At 38.6% G+C, this 17201-nt stretch overlaps 1 protein-coding gene across 1 annotated transcript in view; it reads left to right on the top strand.

Moving 5' to 3' along the window:
- Positions 1 to 17201, top strand: part of LOC309501913 (NACHT, LRR and PYD domains-containing protein 3-like) — a 105753-nt gene that overhangs the window by 48821 nt on the left and 39731 nt on the right. The window contains exons 8-9 of the mRNA XM_082174178.1: positions 10881 to 11054; positions 12345 to 12515. Coding sequence (XP_082030304.1) covers positions 10881 to 11054; positions 12345 to 12515 — 345 coding nt within the window. The remainder of the gene's footprint in view (positions 1 to 10880; positions 11055 to 12344; positions 12516 to 17201) is intronic.

Consider the following 17201-nt stretch of genomic DNA (forward strand, 5'->3'; position numbering starts at 1 on the left):
GTTCAAGATCAGTGCAGATCATTTTACCAATCATCTCTGTAATTTGTTTTGACCGGGGATGGTTTGCTGAGAATGACTGCTTTGCTGCAAATGCAGTGAGTATTGGTGAAGAGGAAGATGAATGTGAGCCCTTAGCAGCACCCAGCTGAACACCAGTGACCCAAGAAGGAAGAGGAGAGGAGGAGGAGGTGGCTGATACAGTGGGCTTTCTCATGTGATGAACATATAGCAGATGGTTATGTAGAGATGTTGTGTTGTAATGTTTTGCATCTCTACCTCTGCTTAGCTTGGACTTGCAAAGCTTGCAAATGGCTTTGGAGGGATCATTTTCAGAAACAGTGAAAGAGTTCCATACTGCAGAAGTCCTCTTGATCTTTAGTGGAGGAGGACCTCTATCCCCAGATGCAATATTGGTCTCAGTGGGGGAAAGGTGGGTGCTACTGCCACTGTTTTCATAGTCACTGATTTGACCCTCACTGTCCTGCAAGGTTAAGCAAACTCTGACTGGTGGTGCAGTGTCAGCTGAAGTACTCTCTGTATCACTCATTATTCTGTATCACTGATCATGAGAGAGAGAGGGATAGAGAGTGTTTGTGTGTGTGTGTTTGTGTGTGTAGCTTAATTTGTAATATTATTTATACCACAACTATCTTTATTTTTTTTATGAAATACATCAAGAAAGTGTCACTCAGTGCGTGAAGTAAAAAAACTGGTTAGAGCCAGCAGACGTAAAAAAAACCAAAACAAAACCTCAGATGACTGGCAGAGAGAGGAAGAGAGAGAGAGAGTGTGTGTGTGTGTGTGTGTAGTAGCTAATTCATTTGTAATATAGTTTTTTTATACCACAACTACCTTTATTTATTTTTTATGAAATACAGCAAGAAAGTGTCTGTGTGTGTGTGCTTGTGTGTGTGTGTGTGTGTGTGTGTGTGTGTGTGCGCGCGTGCGTGTGTGTAGCTAACTAATTTGTAATATAGTTTTAATTTATACCACAACTACCTTTATTTATTTTTTATGAAATACAGCAAGAAAGTGTCACAGTGCGTGAAGTCAAAAAACTGGTTAGAGCCAGCAGACGGTTTAAAAAATAAATTAAAAAAAACTCAGATGACCGGCAGAGAGAGGGAGAGAGAGTGAGTGTGTGTTTGTGTGTGTGTGTGTGTGTGTGTGTGTGTGTGTGTGTGTGTGTGTGTGTGTGTGTGTGCGTGTGCGTGTGTGTGTGTAGCTAATTAATTTGTAATATAGTTTTAATTTATACCACAACTACCTTTATTTATTTTATGAAATACAGGAAGAAAGTGTCAGACACTCAGTGCGTGAAGTCAAAAAAACTGGTTAGAGCCAGCTGACGTAAAAAAAAAAAAAAATCTCAGACAGGCAGAGACGCAACGCGAGTCGCATTCCACCAAGCACCACGTCTGAACAAACCCCACGTTTACCAAAACTCTACTGGTTAATAAGTAAGTACTACAAACCAAAGTAAAAAACAAACCTGAAGCTGAAGAAACCCTAAACGTTAACGGAAAAGACCCGCGAACCTGAGTGACTGAGAGAGAGACAGAGAGAGATGTGCTGTTCTCTTCTCAATGTTCTGTGTGTGCGTGAGCAGAGCGAGACACAGCAACACAATAAATCTGTATGTGTGTAGGGGAGGGGCGCTGTGACTAGCCTATCACAGAACGCAGACACAGTCAGCTACCCAATGAGCATTTTTATTTAATCCGAGCACAGATATTGACTCGTATTACTCATAATACTCGTACTCGGCAAAAGTGCTTTATCCGTACCGGATACTCGTTTCAGCCGAGTATCCGGCTCAACTCTACTGAACAGTCTCTGGATCGGCAGACGTGACCTGAACAGTCTCTGGATCGGCATGAACAGTCTCTGGATCGGCAGACGTGACCTGAACAGTCTCTGGATCGGTGGTCTCGGCGGAACGAGATTCTGGCATGGGGGCCTGGGGAATTGAGAGCACTGAGACCAGTGAAAATCTCGGGATATCAGCTGCTCGGGCAGATGTCAGTGGCAGATCGGCCAGCTTGGACACCAGTCCTCTCCACCCTCGGACGGGTCCAGTGGACGCAATTGTGCTGGCTGATGGTGCGATCTGCGGTTGACCACGCTCCACGACCGACGGAGCTTCGGCTGTATAGCCCCCCCCCAAAAAAAGTCTTAATGGTGAATCCTCCTCCACTTCGCCCACGGTGAAGGGAGATCCACACAACCGCAGAGCCAGATTTATATATTGGGCCAGGGTCCAGCCAGGATATTCCTCCAGCATCATTTGGGCAATGTTCTCATCCAGCCCGCTCCAAAAAAGGTCCATAAGCTGGGTTTCATCTAATGGTGCTAGATGACAGCAAGTCAAAAACTTCTCCACATACCCTTCAATAGACTGACCGTCCTGAAAAAATGGAGCAAAGCACTTTCAAAGGATCCTTTTTACCTCCTGCTAGATCCATATTTTGGACAGTTGTTCTGTAATGTTGCTGAGGAAGACAGACGAAGACGAGGATCTAAACGCAGGGTGATTTAATAAAGTAACACAAAACAGAGAACACAGCACTCAAAGAACAAAAGAACAAAAGAACAAAAGAACAAAAGAACAAAACCTTGGGAATCACAGAGAGATTACACGTACAACAACAACTGACAAAGTAACAAGTGAAACACAAGGGCTATAAATACACAGGGACCAACAAGCTAAACAAGATAACAAGGGGGTGTGGCTAATTAGAAACACCTGGGAAGACTAATAAACTAGAAAACTACAAAGGACTACAAAACATGGCACAGAACAGGAAATAACAAGTCCACACAAGACAAGGGGAACACAAGACAGGAATCATGACAATTTAGCACAAACAGGGCTACCATAATATGTGAGCAACATGCATGTACATGTTTGTATTTTTGAGAGAATAATGTTTATGCATGGTTATTGAAAAAACTAAAAACTAAAGTTTCTGAAATAAGGCCACAAAACACATACTAAATATGTGACAATAAGACTTTGGACTAATGGATGTCGTTGCCTAGAGTTTTTTCTTCAAAATGATGTGAAAATCATCCTGCCCTTAACATGTATGTTAACATACATGTTATGTATTCACATAACACAATACATTGATTTAAATCTTGTAAAACACTTTTTGTTTGTAAAGGCAATATGCGCAATAGTTGGGGGCCTTAAGCACATTTTCGCGCAAATTCATCTAAAAGCGCCAGATTTGGCACAGATGTAGCTCAGGTCATACCGAAATGATTTAGCTAGGGCGCCGGAGCCAGCGACCCTCGGGGCCAAGATGGCGGCCAAATCCAATATGGCCGCCGCCCGAAAAGGGTTCCGGCTTTAACTTTTGAACCACATGAGTTACAAATACAAACTTGATATGTTTTTCAGCTTAATTGATCATGAGAAACACATAGGAATGTTTATATTTATGACCCAGTATATCTGGACCCCTCGATCCTCCAATTCCAATATGGCTGCTGTCCAAAAAAGCAGTTTGGGCTGTAGTATGGGGCCTTACACACCATTGTTCGCGCAAATTCATCTACAAGCACCAAATTTGGCACAGATGTAGCTGAGGGGATATTGAAATTATTTAGCCAGGGCGCCCGAGCCAATGGTCCCTGAGACCAAGATGGCGGCCAAATCCAATATGGCCGCCGCCTGAAAGGGTTTCGGCTATAGCTTTTGAGCCAGATGAGATACAAATACAAACTTGATGTCTATTTTACCTTCTTTGACCATGGGAAACCCATAGGAATACTTACATTTATAATTGCCACCCACCCAAGCTGCATTGATTCAGCACATCAAAAGAGCACTTCTGCAGGCCAGCTTCTACTGGAATCAGGCAACCGCTGTCCAGCAAGATATCCCAGAGTTTAATGCATGGGGATGGTTTCGGGACTCTACGAGCAAGACTTGGGAACCTTACTGGACTAATCTCAGAGACGCCAGTAAAGCCTGCACCATTCTCCTCCACTGTGGCTGCAAGACAGCATGTAGAGGGCACTGTAAGTGCTGTAAAGCCGGAGTTCGTTGCACTTCTATTTGTGCATGTGAGGGTGCTTGTACAAACAATGATGGTGAAGACAATGAGAGATCCGGTGATTGTGAGTGATAATGATAATTCATGTGAGAGACCATGAGAATTCACTGTTGTTTTTTATGTTATTGCTGTTTTTTTGTTATGCTAAGCAAACCTTTAAGAGTTTTGGAAAAATTGACTATATTATTATTTGAACAATTTGACATAATATAAATATTGCCTTGCAATATTAATTGTGTCTTATTTTTTCTTATATGATTACACTTTGAAATGTATTCACCTGTGGTAAACTGAAAACCATTTCATTTCTATAAGGAAATGAATCAACATTGAGAATAAACTTCAAAGTTGTGAAAAAAAAAAAAAGGATTTTCAACCACAGTCTTGAAAAGAATACAGGTTCCAGACTTACACAAGCATAAATATAAATATGCCAATGGACTTCCTGTGGTCAATAAACATAACATAGACACCACATCCTCATTTGTAGCGCATTTGGTTCAAAATTTGTAGTCAAAACCATTTTTTGGACAGCAGCCATATTGAATTTAGGGAATTTGGGGGGTCCTGATATACCCAATCATAAATGTAAGTATTCCTATGGGTTTCCCATGGTCAAAGAAGGTAAAATAGACATCAAGTTTGTATTTGTATCTCATCTGGCTCAAAAGCTATAGCTGAAACCCTTTCAGGCGGCGGCCATATTGGATTTGGCCGCCATCTTGGTCTCAGGGACCATTGGCTCGGGCGCCCTGGCTAAATCATTTCAGTATCCCCTCAGCTACATCTGTGCCAAATTTGGTGCTTGTAGATGAATTTGCGCGAACAATGGTGTGTAAGGCCCCATACTACAGCCCAAACTGCTTTTTTGGACAGCGGCCATATTGGAATTGGAGGATCGAGGGGTCCAGATATACTGGGTCATAAATATAAACATTCCTATGTGTTTCTCATGATCAATTAAGCTGAAAAATCAAGTTTGTATTTGTAACTCATGTGGTTCAAAAGTTAAAGCCGGGACCCTTTTCGGGCGGCGGCCATATTGGATTTGGCCGCCATCTTGGCCCCGAGGGTCGCTGGCTCCGGCGCCCTAGCTAAATCATTTCGGTATGACCTGAGCTACATCTGTGCCAAATTTGGCGCTTTTAGATGAATTTGCGCGAAATTACCTATTTATGTGCTTAAGGCCCCCAACTACAAGGGTCGTCAACCATTCAACAGCATCATGCATATGTAGTGGTTCACACCTGAGGAGACAATGGGGCCCGCATACTTAATGAGCCATTCATTTAGGTGTGTCACCTATAGCCACAAGAAAGAATGCAAGAGCAATATATATATATATATATATATATATATATATATATTCTACCAAATTGCTTCACAGTTGGAAGCATGTCAATTTTTTAATTTTTTTTTCACAAAGTTTGCTTGCAAATTGTATAATATCCAAGGAAAACATGTCTAGTAATTGTGCAGTTAAAGGGTTAGTTCACCCAAAAATGAAAATTCGGTCAGTAATTACTCACCCTCATGTTGTTCCAACCGCGTAAGACCTTCGTTCATCTTCGGAACACAAATTAAGATATTTTTGATGAAATCTGAGTGCTGGATTCACTTCTCCATAGGCTGCTAGGTGGCCCAAACTTGCTGGCCCAGAAAAGTTATTAAAGAGATCGTTAATATAGTCCAAGTGACTACAGTGGCTCAATCTTAAGTATATCAAGCGACGAGAATACTTTTTGTGCGCAAAAACAAACAAAAATAACGACTTTATTCCACTATTCATTTCATTCTCTCTGGGCCTCGAGTTAGTTTACGTAGTGTTTTTGCGCAGCGCGTCTGTGTTACACGTCACCACGTAGGCTCACTATTGGCCGACGCTGGTCTCGTGTGTGATGCGTGATGACGTATAACACAGACGCGCAGCGCAAAAACACTACGAGGCCCAGAGAGAAGTGAATCCAGTGAATCCAGCACTCAGATTTCATCAAAAATATCTTAATTTGTGTTCCGAAGATGAATGAAGGTCTTACGCGGTTGGAACAACATGAGGGTGAGTAATTACTGACAGAATTTTCATTTTTGGGTGAACTAACCCTTTAATTCTCATACTGTATTTTCAGTTTTGGAATATGTATCCTCTCCCCAAATTTGTCAATAATAAAACACAATAAAAATTATTTAAAGAAAAGGCTTATATTATAAAATTTGTTTACATCTACCTTGTAAATATATTTTGTTTTATTAAAAAGGTTACAATTACAACAACAATTGAAGTGTAATCTTTCTTTTGTAAAAACTAAAGTATACATTTTATCATACATATTTCAAAGTTAAGGATTCATTACTTCGAATATAGCCTACATTGACAAAACATACTATATTTAACATATTAGCAAAAATTGGCAAACAAAAGCTTATTTGAGGTGGCAGATATTTTACAGTAAAAATGTGTAATCTATCCAAAACTAATCAACGAAATGTTGTCTTTCATTTGTCTGTAACATAGGTCTTTCGTTTTTATTATAAGGAATATAAATGTTAATTTGCAGTTTAATACGTTGCTTATACAAATACATTTTATTTCAACATATTTCAGTCGATTTTTACTCAGTATAGCAAAATTGTTTGCTAAAAGCAGATCATTCATTCACACACAGAAACGCAATTCAAATTTAAACTGTCTTTTTGCGAGTTGTGGTAAACAGCGCATCTCTGCCGTTCATTCATTCACACAGAAACGCGATTTACTTGAGAATGAAAAAAAAACTTACTACAGTATTCCATCCGTTGCTCCTCGAAATACCAGCACTTCTGAGGTACATTTTCCATTATTATTATTCCTCACAGCGCTGCGAGACAGTGTAAACAAGTACACTGATCTGAATAAACTTGATGTGTTTTCTCGAGCTGATATGTGGGCGTTCACAGTTTGTATGGGATCGTCTCAGTCATTTGCGTTTGAATAGCGCGCGCTCTCCGTGGGCAGGGCAGATTAAAACGTAATGAGCTGAGATGAGAACGACTGACATCTCTCTCTTTTCATAAAGATAACATAAACAGAGTAGGGGTGACCCCGAATAGTCGAAGATTCGATGCTTCGATTGGAGGAGCCTGATTCGACTACCGATCTCACGGTCGAATCTTCGCAGAGGTGTTATGAAACGAGGATCATGCCACTTTGGCTATATGAGGGCGCTCAATGTCTGATTTCACACAGAACTACCGGTTTTCTGTCAATACGTTAACATTCAGCCTATTATGATAATGCTGTATATAAAAATGTGCAAAGAAAGAAGCTTTTAATAAATATTTTTTAACGTGCGTGAATAAATCCAAACACCCCGTGACAGATTTAAGTTTCACTTTCAATCCGTGACCGAGCGTCTTGGCGGCAAGGATTTAAATCTTTAACAGTGTCTGGGATAAGAAAATCTAAAGTGTGGATGTACACCATCAGAAAGGATATTCTCCAAGGCTGGATTTAGCATCAGGAAAAACATGATCGCACTACTGCCGGCCAACGTTAACAAGTTGGTTTTCCACGGGACATTCTAAAATGCTGAAAAAAGCTTTTAAAACGCTTAAAAGGCACTTTAACGTGGCTTAATGTACACAGTACACACTTTATTAAGAAACCATACAATGTGCAGATAAGCAGATGAACCCAGAATATGAACGCAATGCGTTCCTCCTATAGTAAAGCGTTTTCATATTTTAATTTAACTATTTTAGGAGATTAAGTCGTTACACGTTTTTCACGTTAAGTGTTTTAGAATGTATTTTATCCGCGCGCACAATTTGAAAAGACTCTAACGGACACAGACGGAAAGACTGGATTTGTTCTATCGATCAGGTGGTACAAGTGATTTCAAAACTTTTCAGCCGGTTCTAATTTGATTTGTGGATGCTGTGAACATTTTTAGCTAAAAAGACTGCGACTCCAGTTTAGCATTTATTGTTGTTTCTGCAGTTAAAAAGACAAAGTAGAAAATTCTGGCTACTATCGTTATTTTAATAATAATTTCTTTATTTTTATTTTATTTATTGATCTGTCAGGGTTATCTAATCTAACTATTTGGCTTGTGTTTTGAATATATGTTCCCCTGCACTTTAGGCATTTTGCACACATTTGCTCCTCATCTTGTGACTTGATTCTGATTTATTTCGTTTTGTATTTTTATTTATTAGAAAGGTATATTCTGTTCTAATTTAATTCCGTAAATGAATTGTTTATTTTTCCGGTGCATCGATGTTGTGCTGTACTTAGAGCCTGCTCGCACAGGTAATTTTGCCGATTTAATTTGATTTGCATGTGAAATGTAAATCCTGTCTGCAGTGTGGCCTTTCTGGAGTTATTTATGTTATTTCTTAGTTTTATTGATCCAAAATGTTTTTATACATTTTCTTCTATATCTTTGTGTGATTTTCTGTACATCGCGGCTTTGAAATGTTAAAGCCCCGCCCCCATACACATGATTCGACTATTAGTCGACTATAGGCAAGACTTGACGAATCTGATTCGACTATGAAAATCCATAGTCGGGGACACCCCTAAAACAGAGAATATTTTTTTTTTATATAAATTACTTCATTTAAAAGAAGAGAATTCAAGCTTCATGCCTGTGTGTCTGTATGCCTGTTTGACTGAGTATTCGCTAAGTTATGGTTCATTTTCGGACGCGTTTCAGAATGGACTTCACTGACAGAGAGAAGGCAGAACTCGCTTCGTGTTTATTTTTCTTTATTTGGCGAAAAGCACAACACTTTGTTTTTATTGTGAGTATACACAAAAATAATACACATTTAACAGAATCGATTGATGTATGAAACTTGTTTGTAATATCAAAGTCAACAGAGCAAAATGAATCTCTTTTGAACTGATAAAAAAAAAAGCGAGCTGGTATCGCCGGCGATACAGCCGACCCCAGGGGGTTAATCCCTGTTTAGTGATGTAATCATTACTTGCATACCTAGTGTTGAGTCAGAATTCAGATGATTCTGTTTGATCTGGTAAATCTGCCACAGAATTGAGGGCGATATCTGGTAGAAATCACTTCTCAATATTTTATGTGACAGGATTAATGTATTTTAGTGCTTTTCAGGGAGCTGCGTATCTTTGATTCTGCTTTCAGCTTTGCAGCTAGTCTCGACTAAATACTTATTTTACACCACTGTGAAGGTATTTTGGTCCCACTCCTCCTTACAAAGCTGCTTCAGCTCAGTGACATTTGAAGACTTTCCAGCATGAGCTGTGTTTCACGTACTTCCACAGCATTTCAATGGAGTTGAAGTCTGGACATTAATTAGGCCATTGCCAAACTTAAATTTTCAAATTTTCCAACAATTTTCAGGTTACTTGTTGTGGATCATTCAGATCAGACTTTTAGACCTGTACAGTTGTAAGACTGGATAAACTGGAAGAACTGGAAGAGAGGGCAACTCTCTGAGCAAACAAAGGAAATTAACAATTGAACTCTCTTGCTGTATTACCATCCCCATTCGAGACACGATCACACTTCAGTTGATCACCTCCCAATTTAAACATCATTCCCTGAACTTCTGTCCCCAGAAAGTCTGGGACTGTGATTAATGCACATTCCCACTGTGAACTCATGTTTACATTTGAAAAGAGGTTTCTGCCTTGGTCTGAGTATTTAGGGAGATGCTGAAGAAGGCTCGTGGCGATTTGTAACTCATATTAGCCCGTGATGCAGAGTGTATGCAGGCACTCCACATCATGTAATTTATAATGTCAGGTTCGCATCTTCTCTCTTTATTCCAGAGCATTTGATGTTTTGTATTTTTTATCTTTATACTGATTATGTAATTGGCATGATACATTTACCTGACATAATAAATTGTTACATTTGATTTTATTCCGACTGACTCTGAAAGTAGATTAAACAAATTCGTATTTTACCGCAAGTTTTGCGTCAGATTAGTAACGACTAATATTTTGGCGCTAATTCAAGTGTACATGTTTTGCAAAGACAAGAAGTGAATTTCCGTTTAGGGAAACAAAAGTGCTGCTTGACCAACCTAAATCTGGGTGTGTCTTACCTCTGTTTTAATTTAATGTTACTTTAGATAAGTGTACGTGGGAAACCAGACAAGTAAAGTTGGTTGACTTATATCTGTAGTAGTGGCCATACCTCTACTGAAGTAAATGTTACTTTAATTTCAAGTGTATGCAATCACAGGGGCTATACCAAAGTATCTTTGATTGTGTAAGCGTGAATGCGACCGATCTCAGGTATATAGCAATTACCTCTGTTTAGTGACCGAAGCTGGCGAGATAGTGATCGTGAGACCCACAATAAACAAGGCGTGAGGACCTCTGAGTGACATAGCTTCCTAATATGAATGGGTAAAATATAAGTAAAGAGTTAAATAGAACAATTAAATGTATTGCTAAACTATTCTATAATTGACCAATAACCAATTGACAGTCTAACTTAAAATGGAGTCAGATATAAAATGGAGTCAGATAAAAGCTTAAATGGAATTAAATTACTTTCCCACGTGGAAAGACAGTAACACGTAGAGACCTTCACCCGTTTGGCGGAAACCCCCATTTGGACCGATAAACGGGCTTACACAGTTTTAAATAATTGTCATCTCGAAAGTGATGTTGATGTCTAACATATTAAAGATTTCTGTGCCTTTTGTTTGCCTCCATATTTAGTTGTCAGTTTTTGCATCTAAATTTCAATGCATTTGTACAAAAAACAAAATAAAATTCAAGTTTAAGGATTTATATTGTTCAGGTTTAACTGATTAATCAGCTGAATGCTTTCATTCCTGTTCTAGACTCTCTAACTGCAGTGTGACAGAAGAAGGTTATAAAGCTCTGGCTTCAGCTCTGAGATCAAACCCTTCACACCTGATAGAGCTGGATCTCACAGGAAATGATCCTGGACAATCAGGAGTGAAGAAGCTGAATGATTTACTACAGGATCCAGACTGTCAACTGAAGACACTGAGGTGAGATGGGATCAAATAATTAACTAAATTAGTTATATGGAGGCTAAATATTCATAACTAATATATTATTTTAGCTATACAATTAGCTTGACAATTAGCTGCATCAAAATGATCAAGATCAGATCAGATGCTGCAGGTTCTGTCATGATGATGATAAACGTCAACACAGTTTAGCTGTGATACGAGCTAAAGGTCAAATAGACATTATGGGTCAGTATATGGGCTGCTATTCTGGAGTATACCTTGATAATTGAATTGCACAATTTTATTTTTGTGCACACTTCTCATCAAAATTCTAGATAACATTTTAGTGAAATAGTTTTCTGAACACAGTTGTTTTCCATCAAGCCCAGATTCACTGCATCTCTCTACAGCAGGTCTATGAGTCTCCAGATGTTCACAAACATGCAGTTTTACAAGCCAGTTTTTTTCTGTGCTGACGTTTCTCACTTCTCCTGCTTAAAAGCCAGAAAGATCTTAATTTCACACTCTGTATTCATACTGAAAACCATGATCTAGTGAATTTTTGTGCTTCTGCTCTGTGAGACAATTCTAGAGTTCTCAACGGGCCTGAAAATTACAACCCGACTTGGCTTTTAAAGCCCGGACCCGATGTTACCCGACACATCAACATGAATTATCTGGCCGAACCCGGCCCGCGGCCCGACGCCGCGTCGGAATTTTTTTTTCTGATACACGTATTATCATGACCAGCAGACGCGAATTCAAATCAACCTTTAATGTTCACGCCTTTTAACAATACAAACAACTGAAACAATAAACTTTAAATATATAAATAGGCTGTAGTAGCGACTGTGAATTCACCTGCGGAAAGTGTACTTTTCACCAACTCCATCTTCTTCTACAGGCTAAAGGCGTGCACGCAGCGGCGTCAGGTCTGCCCCCCCGCCCCTCTCCATGATGCACGTTGCACGCAGCAGCCAGACTTTCTTTACGGTGAACAGCAGCGATGATTAATAAATGTTTTTTGTTTTTTTTTACTGAGCGGAAAAGATTAAGCCCAAGGTCCGACCCGACCCGAGTCATTTGCTTTCGGGTTTCGGTCATTTGCTGTCGGGTTTGTCGGGCCGACCCGACCCGTTGAGAACTCTAGACATTTCTGTTCTTATGAGTTTGCTTTAGGACTGAGTGTCGCTCTAGTTTCTTTTAAATTTATATTTATTTGTGTATTTAAATGTTCAAAGAAAAAGAAAAAAACATTTTATCGTATCAATCTTTTTTTGTAATGCAACAGACATTTATTTGAGAACTGAATTGACTCTTCTGCAGGTTTTTGAGTCCTGCTGCAGAGGAAGCCTGTCAATATGTGAATAGAGTTGTGGGTAAAAACCCGTTACTCCAGAAAGAGCTGAATCTGAGTGAACATGAACTAGGAGACACACAAGTGAATCAGATCGCTGCTCTACTGCAGGATAAACACTGTCAACTCAACACACTGACGTGAGTATTGCTCATTTATTTACAATATTACTTTACTTTTAGTAGTAATAGCTGATGATAATATTTCTTCACTTGTTTGAGTCAGAGCAGTTTTTTCCTCAGAGTCACACAGAGCCACAACAATTTAAAGTAATAAAATTAAATAGCAAATTAAAAACACAATTAAAACGTGATAAGCTTGAAATATTTGGTTAAGACAGACAGTTTGATCATGGGTCAATAATTATTTCAGTTACTGTAGAGGCAGAACGAGTTTGTGACATCAGAATCAGAAATGTGCATAACTGCTTTCAATTCAATGTTTGTATTTCACAAAATGTAAAATGTCTAATTTTGGTGCAGCATATACTGTAACTTGTAAAAATTGAACAAGAACATTTTAAAAGTCTGTGATCAGTATCTGCCTGTAATAAGATCCACTGAACGCTAGTGATGGGCGCTTTTGAAACACGCTTCATGAAGCTACGAAACCTTTACGAATCTTTTGTTTCGAACCAGTGGTTCGGAGTGTGTATCAAACTGCCAAAGTCACATGATTTCAGTAAACGAGGCTTCGTTACGTCATAACTGTTTCGAAACGTTTGGAAATGTCAATGGTTCACCACTGGGGGGCGATGATCTCTGTGAACCCATGAATCATGCAGATTTACTGAGATTGAACAAGTGTCTGTGGGTTTAACCTGATCTCTGATCAGTTTTATACATTTGTAGACGTTTTAATTGACCGTTCGCAAAAGCCACGCCCCCTAGTTATTGTTATTACGCCCGTCAAACAATTGAGAACCAGACACATAGCCATGGCTGGGTTGAGCTCCATACCTATTGGTATAAGTGATTGGTTTTGGAGTAATGCAGCAGACATATCCTCCAGGCAGGGCACGACAGAAAGGGTTGCAATATGCAGTGGAGGGATATGTTCAAAATGTTCAAATAAGCAAAGACGGGAATATTACAACAATCGAGTCCAGTGCTTGAAGTGGGGGGGGAAAGGTACCGGTAGGCTACTCTCTTGCATTGGCAAATCATGACATTTGAGATTTCTACAGTGAAAAACAAAACTTGAAGATATTGCTGGTACAACAACAATTTATTGTTATTTATTAACAATATAAATGTATTTAAACAAGTCGTGTGTGTGCTTGTGTGCAAACTAAACTCCTCCAAGTCTGCAAGTCCAAAAATACATTTAGGCTATGGTGAGATTACTACATTTTATTTTATTAAATGCATTTATGGTGAGATTATTATATTTTCATGTCAATCTGTGTTCATTTTGACCAAGAACCATGCGCTGTCACTTTAATTCAGCGCGTGCAGCACAGCAAAAATAGATTCGGTGCGGAAACGATTGCAGCATCAACCGCGTGCAGTATGAAAGCTTTACCTGTTAACATGGGTGCGGAAAAAAAAAACGCACCGCATACACACTACGGACTACGGAGTATATGAAGAGTTCAGATGCAAAAGCCTCCAAGTGCCATCTGAAATTTTCTTCTAGAATGATCATTTTTATCAAGCTCGTATTTTTAAGTTCAGTAATTTCACTTAAATGGCAATGAAAATGACCTATTAATTGTCATTTAAGTGAAATTACTGAACTTAAAAATACAAGCTTGATAAAAATGATCATGATCATCTCATGAATATGTAAGCCTTCAACACCTGAGAAAGACAAAGACACTCCCCTAACTGCCCTATTAGGAGCGATCAGGCCCTGTCATTCAGAGCAACCTTGCACAAAGAATGAGGAGATTTAAAAAAGAATGGCTTTTAGATTGTTTGGATTTATTTACAACACAACATAATCCAAAAATACACAACAAATGACAAGAGCACATTGAAAACAATCATCCAAAGACAGAGACCTTTGTGCCATTCCTAAAAACATTGTACATACCTTTCATTTCCAAGGTATTTGATTTTCACTTTACCATGTTCATGTACAGAGACTCATGTGAATGTTGAAGTCAGCAGGACTCAGTTGCATCTGGTCCCTGAAAGAAAAAGAAAAAACTGTGAACATACTGATATCAAGAGAAACTATAGGGCTGCACGATTTTGGGAATAGATTTTAGATTTTTCTGGTTAAAATTTCTTTTTAAAATTCACAGAACACACACACACACACACACACACACACACACACACACACACACACACACACACACACACACACACACGTTTCCAACAATATATAATGAACACCAGGTTTGTTGTGCCTTGTAGGCATAGGCTACGCAGTGCTGCATAAAATAATAAGAATAAATTAAATCTTCCAAAAGATTTCAAGAACAACTACGCTAGAGAAAAATATATTGATTATCATATGTTACTTCAAATGTTTCCATTCGTTATGATGATATGAAATGAGATAATAGTAAAACATAAAGCCTAATGTTTGGTGCATTTTTCCTTTCAAACGCAATCGCGCTCCAAAATATGATACATTCAAACGCACAGCGCGCTCCAAAATATTAAACATTATGGTTATACATATCTATGTTTGAGCAGATATCCACAAACAGTATTTAACAGTAAACACGGGTCTAAATAGTATAATATTAACCATATATCTAGCAACAGTTCAACTGCAATGTGAAGTTTATGCAACAATACCATAAACTAATAAGTAAGAATTTCTTACCTTACATCTTTCTTGTCTTCAAATCGCGTTCTTCTTCTTCTGGGGGTAAATCCAATGTAAGCTCAGACGCGTCTTCCAAACTCGACGAAAAGCAGAGACTTGTGAAGTTTTTTGGTGTTTTGTGTTTGAGGTAACGAGGGCGTTCGCGTTCCATGTGGAGATTTGCATGTGAATCACTTTTGCGCGAGTGGGCGTGTCGAATTAAAAAGTAATTAGCAAGCGTTTGAGATACTGGACATCCTGTCGGTTTTATACAAATTACTTAAACAGAGAATATTTGTTTTCAGTTTGAATCCGATCATTTAAAAGTACACACTTAAATGTGCATAAAGGTATATGGCTCATAAATGTGTGACAAGTATTCGCTGAGTTTTGTTTCAGTTTATAGACGTGCTCAAGAAAAAAAAGTTCACCGCGACGGAGAGGCAGAACGCACACCCTGTTTATTTTCTTTATTTTACAAAAGCACAATGTTTTGATTTGATTGTAAGTGGACACATACAAAAGGATAGAAATATCACAGATTATTTTTTTATATTTATTTTTTCTGTATAACCATAAATGACGGAGTAATTTAAGTTTATGTTGCTGCTATGTAAAAAAATCCAGCAAAACGCGTCGGCGCGTTTCTCGACCTCAGAGGGTTAATCTTCGAGGCATTTAGCTGTGAGTGAGGTCTCCCACACTGCTTAATCCATTGTCGGCATCTTTCCGCTTGGGTCTTGGGTTTTGGAAAGGCGAAAAAAAACGACCCCTCTCTCTAAACTTTTGGGGTACCTGGTGTCAGACTTGCAGGTGCCATAGGCGCATCGTTTCACCATGTGCTGAAATCGCAATGTTTGACGGGGGTCCTTCTCCTTAGTTACAGTTGCTGAGCTAGGATTGGACGAGGACCGTTCGAGGGTGGGGTTTTGCGAACGGTCAATTAGACATTAGTATAATTAAAATGAATAATAGTAGTTAGTAGTTTCTTATTGGCCTGTTTAGCTGAGCCATCCATAAAATAAACAAAACAAGCACTGAAAATTGATAAAAGAGCACACATTATACAGACACTTGATATTTAATCATATTAGATGATTAGTTAATAGCATTTGATAAATTTTACTTTCAATAAAACAATTGTAATGGGTTGGTACAAGGTGTTTTTATGCAGTTTTTGGCCTGAGTTTTTTTCCAGCGTTTGTTGTTTCGAAACTACACGCTTGCACGCTTAGACTAACGCTTCAAACCAGTGAACCAGTGAAAACTGAGGTCCCAGAATTGATGTTGCTAGGGGGGTTCGGAGGAAATTTAGATTTTCCTGATCTACACATGTGCAATTTAAGGTGTTTGACGGACAAAAATGTTTTATATCAATAGCTTTGAAAGTGGACAGTAGCATAAATTATTTGTCAAGCAGAAAACAGATTCTTAGACATGAAAATCAGGTTAAATGTTGCAATGAATGATCCACACTACAAAATTGAAATGCAGAAATGTTATGCTTATTGTTGACAAAACACAATCACTTATTCCAAACAGGAATGAGAAATGATTCAATGATTATTTTGCATAATGTTACATTTCGATCAAACGCCAATGCAATCCTTCTGTGTCCAGAGGCATATGAGCAATATGTATGAACATCAAAGATCAGTTTCAGCAACTTGTTTCTTTCCTGAATTAATCAATGTTTTTGGACTAATCAGTTAATTAATTAATTTAACCATTGCTCACTCATAAAGACAGTCACGTGTCGCCCCCTACTGGCTTAATGATGCAAGTTGCGCAAACACAGACAAGTGGAGTAATACAGTGAAAAGTCCCAGTGCTGATACTGGTGAAATATTCAAACACATTCGAGGTATACAGATATATATTTATACAGTAATACTATTATGGAAATATATTTAATATGTGCTTGTGCTGTTAAATTGAGATTATATTTTCCTCTGTAATAGCGAAGAACATATATCTGTGTTAAATATGAATCCATTGTAATAATGATAATCTCACCCTGGGCACAGTGTGCAATACCTGCTCTTCCTCTCTCATCTCCA

This window comes from Leuciscus leuciscus (assembly GCF_965113295.1).
Source record: "Leuciscus leuciscus genome assembly, chromosome: 6".
Classification (NCBI taxonomy): Eukaryota; Metazoa; Chordata; class Actinopteri; order Cypriniformes; family Leuciscidae; genus Leuciscus; species Leuciscus leuciscus.